Source organism: Megascapheus bottae, chromosome 9 (genome assembly GCF_031878675.1).
Source record: "Megascapheus bottae isolate mThoBot1 chromosome 9, mThoBot2.hap1, whole genome shotgun sequence".
NCBI classification, from domain to species: domain Eukaryota; kingdom Metazoa; phylum Chordata; class Mammalia; order Rodentia; family Geomyidae; genus Megascapheus; species Megascapheus bottae.
Genome location: NC_143517.1, coordinates 38939683 through 38957758, shown reverse-complemented (window position 1 = coordinate 38957758; position 18076 = coordinate 38939683). Strand labels below are relative to the sequence as shown.

The 18076-nt window shown below is 39.5% G+C and overlaps 1 protein-coding gene across 1 annotated transcript in view; it reads right to left on the bottom strand.

Annotated features, from left to right (window-relative positions):
* Positions 1-18076, bottom strand: part of Pop1 (POP1 ribonuclease P/MRP subunit) — a 40557-nt gene that overhangs the window by 17041 nt on the left and 5440 nt on the right. Inside the window, exons 3-11 of the mRNA XM_090339124.1 lie at positions 15462-15629; positions 14000-14175; positions 12626-12874; positions 10296-10383; positions 8852-9039; positions 6978-7234; positions 6760-6853; positions 4246-4354; positions 3087-3206 (exon numbers count right to left, since the gene is read on the bottom strand). Of these exons, the coding sequence (XP_090195250.1) occupies positions 3087-3206; positions 4246-4354; positions 6760-6853; positions 6978-7234; positions 8852-9039; positions 10296-10383; positions 12626-12874; positions 14000-14175; positions 15462-15629 (1449 nt within the window). The remainder of the gene's footprint in view (positions 1-3086; positions 3207-4245; positions 4355-6759; positions 6854-6977; positions 7235-8851; positions 9040-10295; positions 10384-12625; positions 12875-13999; positions 14176-15461; positions 15630-18076) is intronic.

The following is an 18076-nucleotide window of genomic DNA, read 5'->3' as shown; positions in this document are numbered from 1 at the left end:
GATCTTACACTTATCTTCAAATGTTCTAAATGATGGAATACATACTATTGCTACTGAGTACTAAAAGAGCTATCACTGTGTGAAAAGCCACAGAAGAACCTTAAATGAATCTGAAAAAGAAGCCAAAATGAAAAGGCTGGGTACTGTATGATTCCAACTATGTGACATTCTGGGAAAGGCAAAATAAGAAAACAGTGAGATCAGGGGTTGCAGAGATTTGGCAGGAAAGAAAAATATGTACTTTTCAAAGTCATTCTATTTTATAAATATGCAGATCAGATAACTCTAGTATAGTTTTTTCTACCCAAGAGCAGAAAAAAAAGGAATTATGGGTAAATGGCCATTAGTGAAAAGCAACTGTAGCTCTATACTCTAAAAGAGCCTATAAGAGCTATAAAAAGGGTGAAATGATCTCTCAAAAGGTGACTGGAGTCCTCATGCTTAGGTAGCATGGCAAAGTCATATAGCTGGAGTATTTAAAAGACAAAGATGAAAGAAAATAAGCCTACAGAGTATAAATTCTGTACTTTCCTTTTTCTTACTCTCACTTTTTCTCCCCCTGCCCCACCCCCAATCCTGGGCTTTTTTCTGGTGCTAGGGATTCAACTCACACATGCTAAGATGTTTACAACCTCTGAGCTCCCCTGGTGGCCCTCATGCTCACTAATACAGCAAATTCCTCTCCTGCAGATAAGGACTAACTGAAATAATCAAACCAAAACATATCAGAATGTGCTAAGGGCAGCAAGTAGAGAGCGGCAGATAGTACAGTACAGATCTACTTTGGAGGTTTTTGGTTTGTTTTGTTTTGGGGAATGCTGGGACTCAAACTCAAGGTCCATGCATTCTAGGCAAGCACACTATCATCAAGCTATGCCCCCAACCTGACTTGAATTTGTAAATCATACTTAGAAAACCTGTTATTTACATAGTAAAATGTTGTGCTAGTGAAGTTGAAAAGATTTACAAATACATTATTAATAATTAATTCCAACTTGAGCACTAAGTGATTGAGTAAACTTATTCAGAGCATCCCAGAATATATTATTGCTTCAAGTTCTTCAGGTATCTTCTGTATTAAAATCTCTGCAGCCGGGCACTGGTGGCTCACAGCTGTAATCCTAGCTACTCAGGAGGCTGAAATGTGAGGATCACAGTTCAAAGCCAGCTCAGGCACAAAAATCTGTAAGACTTTTTTTTTTTTTTTTTGGCCAGTCCTGGGCTGAGCTCAGGGCCTGAGCACTGTCCTTGGACTTTCTCAAGGCTAGAGCTCTACCATTTGAGCCTCAGCACCACTTCTGGCTTTTTTCTATGTATGTGGTACCAAGGAATCGAACCGGGGTCTTTGTGCATGCTAGGCAAGCACTCAACCACTAGGCCAAACTCCCAGCCCCCAAATCTGTAAGACTCTTATCTCCAATTAACCACCAGAAAACAGGAAGTGACACTGTAGCTCAAGTGGTAGAGTACTAGCCTTGAGCTGAAGAGCTCAGGGACAACACCCAGCCCCAGAGTTCAAGCCCCACAACTAACCAAAAATTTTGGAGCCATGAATTTGGCCTAGTGGTTGAATGCTTGCCTAGCATGCACCAAGACCCAGGTTCAATTCCTCTTTACCACACACATAGAAAAATGCCAGAAGTGGAGCTGTGGCTCAAGTGGTAGAGTTCTAGCCTTGAGAAAAACCCGAGGACAATGCTCAGGCCCTGAACATATCTCTTATACCAAATAAGACATAATGTCAAAGAAATCACAATGCTTAAACTAGTTTTTTTGTTTGTTTTTTTGTTGGTCATGAGACTTGGACTTGGGGTCTAGGCACTGTACTATTCCTGAGCTTTTTTGCTTAAGGTTAAGTGTTCCACCACTTTGAGTCACAGTGCCATTTCTGGTTTTCTGGTGGTTAACTGGAGATAAGAGTCTCACAGACTTTCCTACCTTGGCTGCCTTTGAACCATGATCCTCAGATCTCACTCTCCTGAGTATCTAGGATTACAGGCACGAGCCACCAGTGCCTATCTTAACATATGTTTTAATGAAAAACTACAATGACTAACAAGTGGGTAAACTTTTAGAGTGGAAATTAAATCAAGTGTTTCAAGACAGACTCGTCTTGAACTGATTCATATTAAGGTGAAAGACTTAAAAAGGATTCAATATAGAATTTCCTTTTTTAAAAAAGGATGTGCAATAGCAAGAAAAGTGAGGTAGATTATGGTGTTAAGGTAATTATAACAGCTACATTTAATAGGATAGTACATAATGCAACATGTATGCCTGCACTAAATCACACTTGCTTTAAAGTAGCAAATAAAGAGGCAGCAACAGTTTGATCAAAGACTTAGGCTGCACTATTAACTAATCAAAGTCCTTTTATTCATTGCCTTCCATGTGAAGTTCTGACAGTTTATTATCCCCAAAATAAACTATCTAACTGTATCTAGGGGTTTTTTTAAGTTATGAAATTATGTCATGTACCTGTATTTTTTTCTTCTAAAATGTCCAAGCTAATTTTAATTATGCTTCCAATTGATGTGCCTCAGTAACAATAACTACAACGAAACATTATCACAACTACTACAACTCTCAAATCAGACTAAAAATTCCCCTACCCTTTATCCCTCCAAAACCAAACCCCTTTCTCAGGACTCTCCACTCAGCCAAAAACTAGACATGCAATACTTCAGCACCTGGGATGGCCTTGCCAGGATTCGAACCTGGATCATCTGTATGGTCAGACAGAGGCTTCCATTGAGCACAAGACCAGCTGCGGGTGCAAATCCCTTCCTCACAATTAAAATTCTGAAACACTAGGCATTTGCAAGAATCCAGTATGCAGACAGACAGGCTCTACTACATACTAAAAAGAGAACTCAGAAAAAATAAACATAGACTTAAGACTCCGGCTACATGGCTCACAACTAAAAGATGCCCCTTCACACCAAGCCCTTAGACCGCAATCACCCCATGAAGGGTACACTAAGATCCCTCCCCTGGTTTTTCAGAGGAAGTTACTGCAGAAGTAGTAGAGAGGTCTGTAGTACTTAGCATGGGAAGAAAACCCATGGGTGTTACAGACACTTTACCTTGACATTTTTCTGGACTGGACAAAGCTTTGGACCACTTTTGAGGCAAATTTATTCGAGGATCCCCCACTGTCAGGCCCAAAATAGTACCTGTAGGAATTTCTGCTGGTGATGTTATACCTGTAACACAACAAACAACAAGCTTATAAAAAGCCATTCACAATGCAAACAAGTTTGCTGGGGTTTTTTTCCTCAAATCTTTTAGATTTTGAATTAAACTTTTTTTGAGCTGTGTGTGTGTGTGTGTGTGTGTGTGTGTGTGTGTGTTCCTAGGGTTTTAACTCAGAACCCCAAAACATACATTCACTTTCTTTCTTCTTGATACTTTATATCATTCAAAAAGTGGGGCTGGGAGCTCAGCCTAGTTGTAACAGTGCTTGCCTAGTATGCACAAAGACCTGGGTTTGATTCCTCAGTACCACATGTATAGAAAAAAGCTGGAAATGGTGCTGTGGCTCCAGTGGTAGAGCTCTAGCCTTCAGAAAGCCAAGGACAGTGTTCAGGCCCTGAGTTCAAAGCCCAGGACTGGCAAAAAAAAAAAAAAATATATATATATATATATATATATATATATATATATATATATACTAAACTGAGATAACAAAGCCCTTTTAAAACTGAGTGCTGATAGCTCACATCTATAATTATAGCTACTGAAAGACTGAGGTCTGAGAATCAATCATAGTTTGAAGGTAGTCCAGGCAAAACATCTGCAAGATTCAACCCCAAAATAACCAGCAGAGTTGAGCTAAAGGCATGTCTCAAGTGGTAGAGGGATAGCCAAATCAAATAAGCAAGCATGAGGTCCTGAATACAAAAGGCTATTTTACAACATAAATATATACACTTCTGTCAGTGATAACTACAAGAGTTCTAAGTACAGCCTATAGCATCAGCATTAAGCATTGATTTCAGGTCTGTATCTGATATATGCATTTATCTAATGAGAGAATGTCAGGGTTTTAAACTACTAACTCGTTGCTGTCTTGTTTCCTAAAAAGGAGGAATGTAGTACTTGATTCACTTCAAGCACCTCTCTCTTACTGACTTGGTTGAAAGCCAACAGCACTTACCAGAGGTCTAATGCTAAATGCTCTCTTACCCTGCTTGAACATCTTTCCCTTCTTCCCCAGTACCACCCAGCATTCTATGTTTATACCTCCTAACAATTCAAACACAGCTTCTTGTCTTCGATGAAGGGAAACGCTATCAGGGTTCTTACAGGTGTCTACCCACCAGCGGTGGGGTGTCTCTATGTCCTCTTCCTCCTGAAAAACAGCATCTCCCCCTCAGCACAGAAATATGAATCAGACTTGAGAAATATGAATCAGACTTAATAATTATGTTCAGGACCAACCTCCACTCTTTTGTTCCTGAATGTGGGAAAGATTGTTTTATGAGTAGTAGACAAGTTACTACAACATTCATAAAGTAATTACTATCAGACACAGTGGACACAGACTTAAACTTACTTCAAGAGTAAACATACTAGGAAATATAGCCATGATTCTCAGAGACTACTAATTAAGCTACTTCATACTTCACATCTCTCACACACATTCCAGTAAGAGAGGCCTTGATCCTCTCCCTCTATTATCATCTTCATCACCTCTAATTTAACCAATAAAAGGTTCCGCATCAAAGGACAATCAAACCAGTACCCATCAAAGAAAACTTCTGTTAAAGGATATATTACTATACCTAGCACCTCACTCACATCTCTATGGACAAAACTAGAAATAAAGCAAAGTTTCAAAGAGCATTTTAAGTAGTAAGTCCATGCCAGAAGAACTGACATACAAGACACAAAATGAGTTCCTAAAGACTCTAGAAGACTCCTGGGAGACAGGGGCCGCTCATCTCACAGAACGAAGCTCTAGAACCAAACTTGCAAAGATTCGCATGTTGGCTCCACAGCTTACTAGCTACCATGCAGCACCTCCTCCATGCCAACCGCTATGAGCACTGGTGACAGGGAAAACAAGAACTGGTGACAGTCGTGCCCTTGTCATCATGAAACTTCCAGTCTAGTAAGGGGTAGATGTGATGCTAATACATAGACAAATCTGTACCCATAAATGGATGAAGTGTGAAAATGCCTATGAAAGCAACAGAAGGGATTATAACTGAACTTGAAGGACCAGGAAAGGATGTTAGAAGGTGACAGATATGGAATGAGACTTGGACAATGAGGAAGATCTAGCCACAGGAGGTGGGGACAGAAAGTTCACCAGGCAAAAAACAAGTATAGAAGTGCTAATGAAGGCAAGAGGTGAGATCATCTAGAACCTGAAAGACCAGTGTGGCAAAAGCGCAGGGGCAAGGAGACATGTGATTGCAAGAAAACCTGTGATGAGACAAGCCCCATGGAAGGCTTTAGACTGTATCTTAAATAGAAGGTATTAATATCACTGAGTCAGGAAGCAGCAAAAAGCAAATAAATTGGGCTCAGGGTATAGCTCAGTGGTAGACTACTTGCCTACCATGAGAAAGGTCAAGGTTCCATTCCCAATATGAGAAAAAAGAGAAATGAAAAATTGGTTAAAAGATCACTCTATGGGGCTGGGAGCATAGCCTAGTGGTAGAGTGATTGCCTAGAATACATTAAGCCCTGGGTTTAATTCCTTGGTACCACATACTCAGAAAAAGCCAGAAGTGGCGCTGTGGCTCAAGTGGCAGAGTGCTAGCCTTCAGCAAAAAGTTTCCAAGGCCTTGAGTTCAAGCCCCAGGACTGGGGAGAAAAAAAAAAAAAGGAAGAAGACGGCTGGGAAGAAGGAATAAAGGAGAAAATTCATACAACCACTTGAATTATTTAGGCCATAGACAACAGTGTGAGATGACAGCCAATAGTTGTTTCTGCTTTTTAAAGCATTGTTTTTCTAAAAGCTCAAAGCTCCATTGTCTTCTACACCACATGGCATTTGTAAAGCAAAGCAATGAGAAGTTAACTTCAGTGAGGCAGGTAAATGAACAGGATCTGAACCCAGATGAGAGAATTCTAAATCTCATCTGTCTGCTCTAGAACTGCACAATCCAACACAGCAGCCAAAGAGCCATAAAGAGTCATTCAGTCACTCCAGTCACATTTTATATGGCTGTTACTAACACACTGGAAGGCAAAAAGGACTGTCGCCCTTGCAAAACATTCTATCACAAGTGTGGAGCTACCTCTGCTACTCTTAACCTTTTTGGGATCACAGAAGTCAAACACTCAAAAGCTGGCAAACAACTCAAGAACTTTAGGGATACCCATGTGCAAGACAAAACTGTAAAACTAAGCTGTGCAAATAAAAATACATCTACTCAGATTTGGTGTTCTAGAAATAAAAGATAAAAATAAGCCAGGTGCCACTGGCTCATACCTAGCTACTCAGGAGGCTGAAGTCTAAGGATCACAGTTCAAAGTCAGCCTGGGCAAGAAATTCTGTAAGACTCTTATCACCAATAAACTATTCAAAAAAACTGGAAGTGGTGCTATGGCTGAAGTGAGTGCTGGCCTTGAGCAAAAGAAGCCCAAAGCAGTGCCAGGCCCTGAATTCAACATCCAAGAATGACAAATAAATCTTTGGTAATAAGTGGGATATAAACATTTAAAAGCCATGTTATCAAATTACATATTAGGTAAAGAAAAAAAATGCTTAACACAAAACATGATAGTCCCATTTAGTCTTACAGTATGGACAGAAGCAGCTTTGAGAGCCTTGGTTAGGATGGAGTGAGAAAGAGGACCAATCAGCCGGAATCTGTTCATCTCCATTGTCAAATCACTGAAAGAGAAAAAAAAGATAACAAAATGGAAATGTCCCTCATATATGATTTGTGTCATAGGCAAAAATGGAGTGAATATCCACTGAGAATATTCAGTGGGCTCACAGATGCTTCACCTCGTACCTGATTATAATGCCTGTGGCTGGAGAGATCCAAGAACACGGCTGGCATGGATCCCTAGTTCCGTCACCAATAATTTTCTTAATTGGTTTCAAATTTTCTTCATCATCTTTCCTTTTCCTTTTCTTGCCACTTTTCTTGTCAGCCAGTTCAGTTGGGTTTTTTTCTTGGGATGGTGTCAGAAGTGGGTCAGGGATGGAGACATTTGATTTGATGGGTTCCAAACACAGACACACTGTTTTTATTTCCTCTAAAATATCCTATGAATATATTTAAACATTTACTTTAAATTTTTGAATTTAAATGCAGTATTGCAATTTTAATGGTTTCCTTTAGAAATTCATATTCTTATCCATTCACAAACCAAGCCAAATTTGTCATAATCAACAAACTTGTATAGGGTCCAGGAGCACAGCTTAGTGGTGGAGTGCTCTCCTAGCATGCACAAAGCACTGGGTTCTATTCCTTAGTACCACATACACAGGAAAAGAAAGCTGCAAATGGTGCTGTGGCTCATGTGGCAGAATGCTAACCTTGAACAAAAAAAAGTGACAGTGAGCAGGTCCCAGGACTGGCACACACACACACAAAAAAAAGCTTTTATAGCCAGGTGCCATAGGAGAACATATTTCTGAATACAGCACGATACTTAAAACAAAAAGAGAATGAAGTAAATGTCAAACATTATAAAAACAACATGACCAGTATATATATACATATATATATATATATATATATTTTTTTTTTTTTTTTTTTTTGCCAGTCCTGGGCTTAAGCTCAGGGCCTGAGGACTGTCCTTGGACTTTCTCAAGGATAGAACTCTACCACTTGAGCACCACTTCTGGCTTTTTCTAAGTATATGGTACCAAGGAATCGAACCCAGGTCTTCGTGCTTGCTAGGCAAGCACTCTACCACTAGGCCAAACTAATATTTTTTGAAAGTTTAAAATAGGGAAAAAAAATTTACAGCCTGAAATCCAAAGACAGTATAAATGCTACAAAGGGGAAGCTAGGCAGCTTCAAAATAAGAGAAAACACCAGAATTACTGAAAATAGCTTCTCATTATGAAATGGACTATCACATGTGCCTGGGCATCTGTGAGTGAATTGGAGAATGATGGAAGCATTGAAAGCACTGGCCCAAACATTTTATGTCATTAGAATAATAAGCTTTGGCTCTACTTTTGCTTATGACTTAAAAACCAGATGATAAGATTTGCTTCGGTCAGCCAGTACAGGTGGCTCAGGCCTGTAATCCTAGCTAGCTATGCAGGAGGCTGAGATCATAGTTTGAAGCCAGCCTGGGCAGGAAAGGCTGTGAGACTCTTATCTCCAATAAACTATTCAGAAAAAGGCAAAAGTAGTATTGTGCCTCAGGTGGTAGAACACTAGCCTTGAGCACAAAAAGGCTCAAAGATAACACTCAGAACTTGAATTCAAGCCCCAGGACTGGCCAAAAAAAAAAAAAATGCCTCCTTCAACAAGATAGAAGAGGTCTGGAGATCCAATTATGCATAATCTAAGACAATCAATGTGTTCATTTATTTGATATAGTAATCATTACATAATATACATCTGCATTAAATCAACACATTGTACACCTCGAATACATTTTCATTGCTGTTTAGATATTTTTAAGTAAAAAAATCTAAAAAATTGAAATTTTTTAAAACTTGGTTCATTCAATATTCAATACACACACACACACACACACACACACACACACACACACACACACACTCACTCACCTTTTTCCCTTCTTTATTCTATACCAAACTCTCAGCCAAAGTTCTCTCTCTAAGACTCCTATAAATACTGATTTTCAATGGCATGAAGGATTTAACGAAGAGATGGAGACATTATCAAAAAGATTATACCTGTTTAAGAGTTGGATGAAGCCAGATCCATAATTGTCTGTTCTCACATGTGTCACCAGGGATCTTCAAAGAATTCCAAATAAATGTAACAGGACCAAGCATTCCTCCAGGATATTTATTTGCCCTGTAAAGCATGAGGCTCCCCTGACGCCTTCCAGACAGGCAGTGAACTGCAGCAAATGTCAGTCCTGACACAAACAGCAACAGTATTATTCTCTGACAGTCACAGTATTATTTGTTGTGGTCTCCATGAGGGATGGAGTTTTCTATCACAACCTGGCACACAATTAGTGCTCAAGAAAAATTTACTTCCAGGCATTGGTGGCTCATGCCTGTAATCCTAGCTACTCAGGAGGCTGAGATCTGAGGATTGCAGTTCAAAGCCAACCCTGGCATTAAAGTTCATGAGACTCTTATCTCTAATTAACCACCATAAAACCAAAAGTAGAGCTGTGGATCAAAGTGGTAGAGTGCTAGACTTGACTTGAAGAGCTCAAGGACAGCTCAAGTTCAAGCCCACAACCAAGAACAACAAAGAGATTGATTTACTAAATCTCTTTGTGGCTCACACCTGTAATCCTACCTACATAAGTGGTTGAGATCTGAAGATGTCAGTTCAAAGCCAGCCCAAGCAGGAAAGTCTGAGACTTTGGGGGGGGTTTGTTGTTTTGGGGGGAGAGGGGAAGCAGGGAGGTGCTTCTATTGGAACTTGAACTCTGGGCCTAGGCACTGTCCCTGAGCTCTTTTGCTCAAAGCAGATGCTCTAATTGAGCCACAGTTCCACTTCCAGCTTTTTGTGGTTAATTGAAGAAAAAGTCTCACAAACTTTTCTTGCCCAGGCTAACTTTGAATGGCGCTCTCAGCTGCCTGAGTAACAGGATTACAGGCATGAGCCACCAGTGCCTGGCTTGCATAAGATTCCTCTCAACCACTAGAAAGGGAAAAAACAAACAAACAAACAACAACAACAAAAAAAAACTGCAAGTATAGCTGTGGCTTAAGTGGTACGAGTTTTTTTTTTAGACTTGAGCAAAAAAAGCTCAGGGACAGTGCGTAGGCCCTGAGTTCAAGTCCCAGGGTACACACACACACACACACACACACACGCACACACACACACACATACATGTATACACAGGACTTACTAAGTGGACGATTTAACAAGAGTTTTGAGATCTTTCTTGCCTAAGTTCATTCCAACAGAATAATGGTTCTGTCATTTTATACTTGACAATGTTATAAAAATAAAAAAATTAAATGCCACCCAACTTACCTTAAATAAGATATTATTCCCAATACTTATTGGGAACAAACACAGTAAGTATAATTATATGCTTATATAAATATACACATTTACATATTTATACACATTTAATTCCAAAATGCTTATAGTAGGTCCCTATTTGTAAAATAAAAACAGAACTCAGGTTAACAGCAAGATTACCTGTATCAGTGCTACACATCTGAGAAAGTGCCTTTAGAATTTCTTCCTCTTTGCCCTTCAACTCCAGACAACAGTAGTAGGATAAATCCTGCATAGAGGAAACACAATTAAGCTGTAGCCAAAAGCCCTATTGGGAAACCTGTAGAGGTCTAAGACCCAGAACAAATTATCAAAGCTACCTTTTCAACAAATCAAAATAAAAAACCTAGTCATTCTTGTTACATTTGCATATGTCTTTAAAACCAATCTGATTCAAATAAAAATGAATCTCCCTTGAAGACATATATTACAGGGTTCTACGTTTCAGCAAAGCTGCATTTTATCCAGTTTATAAGCAAGTTCAAAGTCGGGCAGAGAAAAAAAAAGAACTGATTCTTCTCAGTAAAGATATCCATTCCCAAAACCCATCTGAGGTAAGAAACCAGGGTAAAAGAAGCAAGGCTGTAATAAATTCTACAGTGTTGTTAAGGTTGCTCACTTTGGTTATCTAACAGAAGTCATCAAAATTTGGTATCACTGAGTCCTGAGGCACAATGTTGTGAGTGATCTACCCCATGTGGATCATAATATGCACCTCTGGCTAAGCAATGTATAAGGAAAAGAGAAAGTTAAGACTTTACCAATATATGAGAGGAAGAGACAGGACTGAGTTAGGTAAGTCAACGTTGACTTAGCAAGTTAACAGCACTCTCAATCACCTCACAAATCAACACTACAATTCCCTTATTTTGCAGATAACAACACTGAGGCACAGAGATAGTTACTCCTCCAAAGCCATATAATCAAGTAGAACCAGCATTCAAATCAGGTTCACTGACTTCCAAAACAGACTCTCCACCACAACATCTTCAGTAAATTTTACAGCTGAAATTAAAATCATAGCTGTGTGTGACTCTGACAAAGTCAAATCAATCACTGCTATCCCTAGCACAAAGAAATCTTCCTACCAATAAATTCACTCTTAGCTAACAGTGTTCAGATGAATCTTACCCAGATTTGTACAATTGGGTAACAGCAGAGAATAACTGTCTGGAGCCAGATGACCTGGCTCAAAGCTGAACTTCACCACTCCCTGACTGTGTTGTATACTCTTAGGTAAACTACCTCACCGCTCTGTACCTATCTCCACCTACAAGATGGAAATAATGGTAACTACCAACATTACATGCTGCTGTAGGATTAAATGAACAAATACAAAGAAAGATTTTAAACAAGGCTAGGAAGATACTAAGCACTCAAAAGTATTTACTTAGTACCTACTACTTCTATTTATAGAGGGCTGATATGTTACAAAAATACTTATTGCCTGAAGTCTTCCTGTTCCTACTAGAAACATTCATAGAAATGCAGTTTTCCCTGAACCATGTTTGGTAACTTGATTAATGCCCATCTCTAATACTAAGTTTTTAGTTGCTTCATCTCCAGCACCTAGCAAAGCAACTCAGTTATCATTTTTTGAGACATAAATTGTAAATTATTTCTGTCAATAGATAATTCAATCTTTTTTTTTTTTGGTGGGAGGCAGGGGGCGTTCATGGGGCTTGAATTCTGAGCCTGGGCACTGTCCCTGAGTGTTTCACCTCAAGGCTACCACCCTACCCCTTGAGCCACAGCCCCATTTCCTGCTTTCTAGTGATTAACTGGAGATAAGTCACTCGTTCTTTAGTGCCTGAGCTGGCCTTGAACCTTGATCCTCACATCTCCACCTCCTGAGTAGCTAGGATTACAGGATGAGTCACCTCACCCAGCATAACTGCATCTTTAAATCATATCAGAAATACCAGACACATGAAATTATAAATCACAGCACAATCACTATGTAACCTACTCACTTGGGACTGTAAAGTAGCACACTGACACTTTAAAGTGGTACCCATCACAAGCTCTAGCACAAGTTCCCACAGTCCATTTCAACTTGACACTCAAAGCTACCTGCCATGCAGACCTGCTTGTGAAACTCTTCACCCTAAACAGCTCTGTTCAGTTGTTTTTAAGATGGATAAACTCACAGATAGAATTCTAGCATACCAAGAACTATTTTAAAAATTGATATTGAGGCTGGGCGCCAATGGCTCACATCTATAATCCTAGATACTCAGGAGGCTAAGACATGAGGATAGCAGTTCAAAGCCAGACCTGGCACAAAAGTCCCTGAAACTCTTATCTCCAACTAACCACCGGACTCAAGTGGTAGAGTGCTCGCCTTGAACTGAAGAGCTCAAGCCCCATGACTGACCAAAAAAAAAAAAAAAAAGATGAAAAAAATATTGGATTTCCAAGCCTATCACCCCCTCCAATAGTATTTTTGTAGTCACTAATACAGGGTATACCTGAAGGAGGCAAAGGTTTGTCATGGCTCGGTAGCAGGCCCGGTGACTCTTCACTGTCGGCCTTTCTCCCAGGCAGTAGCCCCATTTCTTCACCATGTGAAAGCGCTTGGCATGCCAGATGTGAGTTTCCAGCCATCTGTTCTTCTTTTGTCTACGGTTAAACTCTAGTGTTCGGTTTAGATGACATCTTCGAGCTTTATGACTTTTATTTTTTGAGTGTTCTTTTTTTTGATGTACAGCCTTCTCTGCCTGCAGTATGGAAGAGAGACCCTGGTTTTGTAAGCATCTCATGACAAAATTTAGGAATTCAAGCGTACAGCAGTATTTTGCAGATTTTGTTGTTTCAGTGTTAACTCAGTTTCTTCTATGTAACAATGGAGACAATGAAATGGAAAGAATGACCATAATGGGAACAATGCAGGTTTTAGAGGAAAGAAAGCCTAAGACAGACCCACCTAACATTCACTCACTGTCCAAGCTTCATTCTTTAGAAATATTAGAATATTTATAAACTGCTAACTCAGTAAACCCACATTTAATGCGGCTGTTAATAGTGAACAGAAGGGCTGGGAGTTTGGCCTAGTGGTAGAATGCTTGCCTAGCATGCATCAAGACCCGGGTTCGATTCCTCAGTACCACATACATAGAAAAAGATCTGGAAGTGGTACTGTGACTCAAGTGGTAGAATGCTAGTCTTGAGAAAAAAGTCCAAGGACAGTGCTCAGGTGCTGAGTTCAAAGCCCAGGACTGGCAAAAAAAAAAAAAAAAAGAAAGAAAACAGAAAAGAAAAAGCAGGAAGTGGTGCTGTGGCTCAAGTAGAGCCCTAGCCTTAAGAAAGCCCAAGGGCAGTTCAAGCCCTAGGGCTAGCAAAAATAAATAAGTAAAATAAAAAATAGTGAACAGAAAACAAATCAAACCCTTCTTATTGTTTAACCAGCTTAATTTTAACCTATCACTAAATGAAAAAAAATTAAGATTAAAATACAGGAAGTGGCATTATGGCGCAAGTGGTAGAGCAGGAGCCTTGAGCTGAAAAGCTCAGGGACAGCACCCAGGCCCAGAATTTGAGCCCGACCCCTCACCCTTCCCTCCAAAAGATCAAAATACAAAAAATGAAGAAAGCTCACTTATTTTAGTTAGGCTACAGACAAATGCTACCATAAATTCTAAAAGCAGCTATAATACTTAGCCTGCTAATTTGGCTTAGGAAGAATGAAGACAGCTATATAGTAATTAAACCTAATTTTTTTAAAAAAACAACTGAAAACAAAATATTGTCTTTTGACTTTACTCTTGTAAGTTCATTTGGGTCAACACTTCTCAGTTCCTTTAGGAATTACTAACTTAAATATTCACACTGAGTGGAACTCCCACCTCCTTTTGGGCCATCTCACGTAAGCGTCTGGGAAGGCGTTTGACATTATGGCTCATGGCTCTACGACGCATGTGCCGTGGTAGAGTCTGGAACACGAGTGAGTTAGAAGACTTCTGGGTCACAGCTTTTACCATGGCACTGATTTCAGCAGCTCTTGCTTGGGCAAAAGTGGAAGCTGTCAGAGGAAACATCAATGTCATTAAAAACAAGTGTTGAATTAAACTGTTTGGTGGATTTCATAGGGAAGACAAATCTGAAGTACCTGAGTTTACAGTTCATCCATCAGCCTGACCCCCATTAAATAAAATTGGTTTATTTAAGCCCCATTAAATAAATACAGGTTACTTTCATCCCCTAGTTTTCTGGAAAGATTTAAAGATTTTGTTTTATTTTTCTGATCAGAAAAAAAAAACCCTTTACAAAGAGCTTTTAAGAGCAGGAATCTAGGCAGACACAGTGGCTCATGCTTATAATTCTAACTACTCAGGAGGCTGAAATCTGAGGATCGAGGTTCAAAGCCAGTCTAGGCACTAAAGTCTGTGAGACTCTTATCTCCAATTAACCACTAGAGAACGGGAAGTGGGTCTGAGGCTCAAGGGGTAGAGCGGTAGCCATGAGCTGAAGAGCTCAGGGACAACGCCCAGGTCCAGAATTCAAGTCCCACAACTGGCAAAAAAATAAGAATCTACATATAATATATGTATATATATACAAATACATACACATGTATATGTATATATTTACATACAAATATATGTGGTATATATATGTATATTCATATGTATATATGAATCATGCGTATGTACATACATGTGTATATGTGTATACATCTGTAACATACTATATGATACAATAACAGTCATTTTAAAGAAATTAGCATTGGTTTTGATTCCATGTTTTTTCTAAACATGTAACCAATATTATTTTCAAAAGGAAATGGGCTGTAGCACAAAGTGGTAAAGCACTGATTTTGAGCAAAAGAGCTTGTAAACAGTATCCAGGCCCTGAGTTGAAGCTCTACAACCAAAAAAAAACCAGAGTGCTGGAAAAAGTTTAAGCAAATTCATCCAAGAAAGCTGGCGAGACTAGGAAGAACATCTACAGTGTGTGCAAGGGACATGTCTAATAAAGATGAGGGTGACGGCAAATGAAGCTGGAAACAGCCTGGAAACAAAGATCTCAGTTACTTCAGAGTACAGTAAGTTTACTTCTGCCTTTGAAGAATGCCAGGCTAAAGAGCATGCATGACCCACTCCTAAGAGAAAAGAGAATCTGAAGAAGGGAGAGCCATTGCACCTAAGACAGTTATACCTAAAGACCAGATGAGAAGGACTTTAGTGGATGGCAGAGTGGGGAGATGAGGGAGGCAGAAGCCAGAGGGCATGGAGTCCAATTTGTTGGCATAATTGGCAGCCCTAGAACCAAAGAGTTCTTACCTGTATCAATCTGACAAATACCCACCAGTAATATATTTGGGAATCTCCTGAGAGGTGCCCTCCGGACCTGCTTTCCAGCCTCCTTTTTTCTTAAACATAACTTTAGAGGAAGACTGCTCATTCATATCAGGTTCAGGAAGAGAATGGGGAGTCATCTTGGTTTGTCGCTGTCTTGAACTTCCGGAATGTGATTCTACATTTTCAAAAAGAAAACAAAAATAAATACAGGACTCTTACCAGAGATAAGGACTAGGATGGAAAACCAATTCACTTTTTTTGTATTTGTTTCCTTTATTGAGATTAGGTAATTACATGGATAATCATTTTTATATTCACACTGATAAGGAAGTTTATGAATAATATTAAATACAAAGAACTCAAAGTTTGATGTGGAAAAAAATTTAACTCTTCAGACATTATTACTAAAATTATTTCTTCTTGATCAGGCGGCATGTGGCTTTCTTTCCTCTTGCTTAGTGTCAGCTGTTACCTTTTTCTCTCCCATTCCCTCCCTCCCCTCATGCCCTGGAGCTGCTTACTTCACTTTCCACTGATTCTGTACCAATAAACCTCTTAAGCCTACAATCATTCTATGAGGAAGATGTTCCTACTTCTTTTTACAAAGGACACTAGCAGGGAGGTCATTCTGCTAGCCTTGTCTAAGGACAAGGCTAGCAGGCAGCATTGGAGGTAATGTGTCCATATGGCAAATAAAGATCTCTGAATTTAAGAAATACTAAGAAATTTTCTCCATTATATATTTAAAGTACAAAAGGAATTTCCAATCTAATCTCTTTGCTATGGTTTGAATGTTGATGTCTCCCCAAATTCAAATGTTGAAATCTTAACTACTAAGGTGACTGTATTAAAACATGGAGGCTTTGGGAAGTGATCAGATCACAGGAGCCCTTATGAAAGAGAATAGAAGCTGGGCACCAGTGGCTCAGGCCTGTAATTCTAGCTACTCAAGAGGCTGAGATCTGAGAATCGCACTTCAAAAAGCCAGTAGCTCAAAAGGCCAGCACGGGTACTAAATTCCATGAGACCCTTATCTCCAATTAAACACCAGAAAACTGGAAGTCGGAAGGGCGCTATGGCTCAAGTGGAAGAGCACTAACCTTGAGCTGAAGAGCTCAGGGATAACTCCCTGGCCCAGAGTTCAAGCCTCATGACTGACAAAAAAAAAGGAGACTAGAGTACTTGTGAAGAGGTTCTACAATCTAAGGACACAGCAAAAAGCATCTATAAACCATAGAAACAGCCCTCTCCATACTGGATCTGCTGCTTGACCTCAAACTTATCCTCAGAACGTTGAAACATAAACTTATTAGTTAGAAGCTACAATTCTTGGTATTTTGTTACAGAAACCTAAATGATATTCCCTTGAATACTACAGTTCACATAATTTCACATATTTGGTTTTATACTAATTATCTGGCACACTCAATCAGAAACACAATTTAAAAAGGATACAAAGCAAAGCTTCTATATAAATTGATCCTTCAAATCACTAGGACTTTAAATACCAGTCTGTGAAAGGGAAGAGGTCAGTGGAGAATTATACAGCTTATGGTGCTCTTGTTTATTTCCACTGGGGTATGAATTATTAAACCATTCTAACTCTGAAATGTTACAAGATTTGTCACTGTGAATTTTAAATAAGGTAATATTTGTGAAAAGCTTATCACATAGACCGTAGGTATGGCTACATAGGGAAGGGAAGGGAATATAGTAAGCAAAAATTGAAGGGGCTTAAGGCCCTGAGTTCAAGCCCCAATACCAGTTCAAGTTCTAGTATGAGAATCCTAAAGCCCCCTAGGAAAGGTATGGGAAGTGTGGCTAGACAGTGTATGGAGAATGCCCGATGGCAGAGGAAAACTGGTGGTTATATAATTGTGTACCTTGTGTCTGAATAAATATCTAGGATTTGAAGTGTTTGACTTCCATAATGATGCTGTCAAAAGACAAGCCAAGTGTCTGTGGTATACATCTTACTGCTTCCTGAAAGCTGCTGTAACTGTCCCAAACAAACCTGTACAACTGACCCCTGAAAAGCAGAGAATGAAGTCAGGTGCTGGAGGTTCACACCTGTAATCCTAGCTACTCAGAGGCTGAGATATGAGGTTCACAGTTCTAAGCCAGCCAGGGAAGAAAATTCTCCATGAGTCTCTTATCTTCACAGAAAAATTGGCAATGGAACTGCAGCTCAAAGTGGTAGAACACTAGCCTTCCCATAAAAGAGCTCAGGGATAGCTCACAGGACTTAAGTTCAAGCACCACGACCGACCAAAAAAAAAAAGCAGAGAAGAGGATGGGAAAAGACTCCTTCAGTTTAATCATGCCTGTCATCTAAACTCATTCCTCACCTCTCATGGTGATATTAAATATTATAAATCATTTCATGGGCAATTCTTCATCCACTATCACAGCACCTGCTGGAAGGAATTGGCATCCCACTATCTCCACAGAAGCTTATCACACATCATGGGGCCTTTAATTGATGGATCTGTATCTAGATCTTATGAGGTTAAATCTAAAATCTACTTTTTTTTTTTTTTGGTCAGTTGTGGGGCTTGAACTCTGGGCCTGAGCAAGTTCAAGCCCCATAATCAACCAAAAAAAAAAAAAAATTTAGCCGGG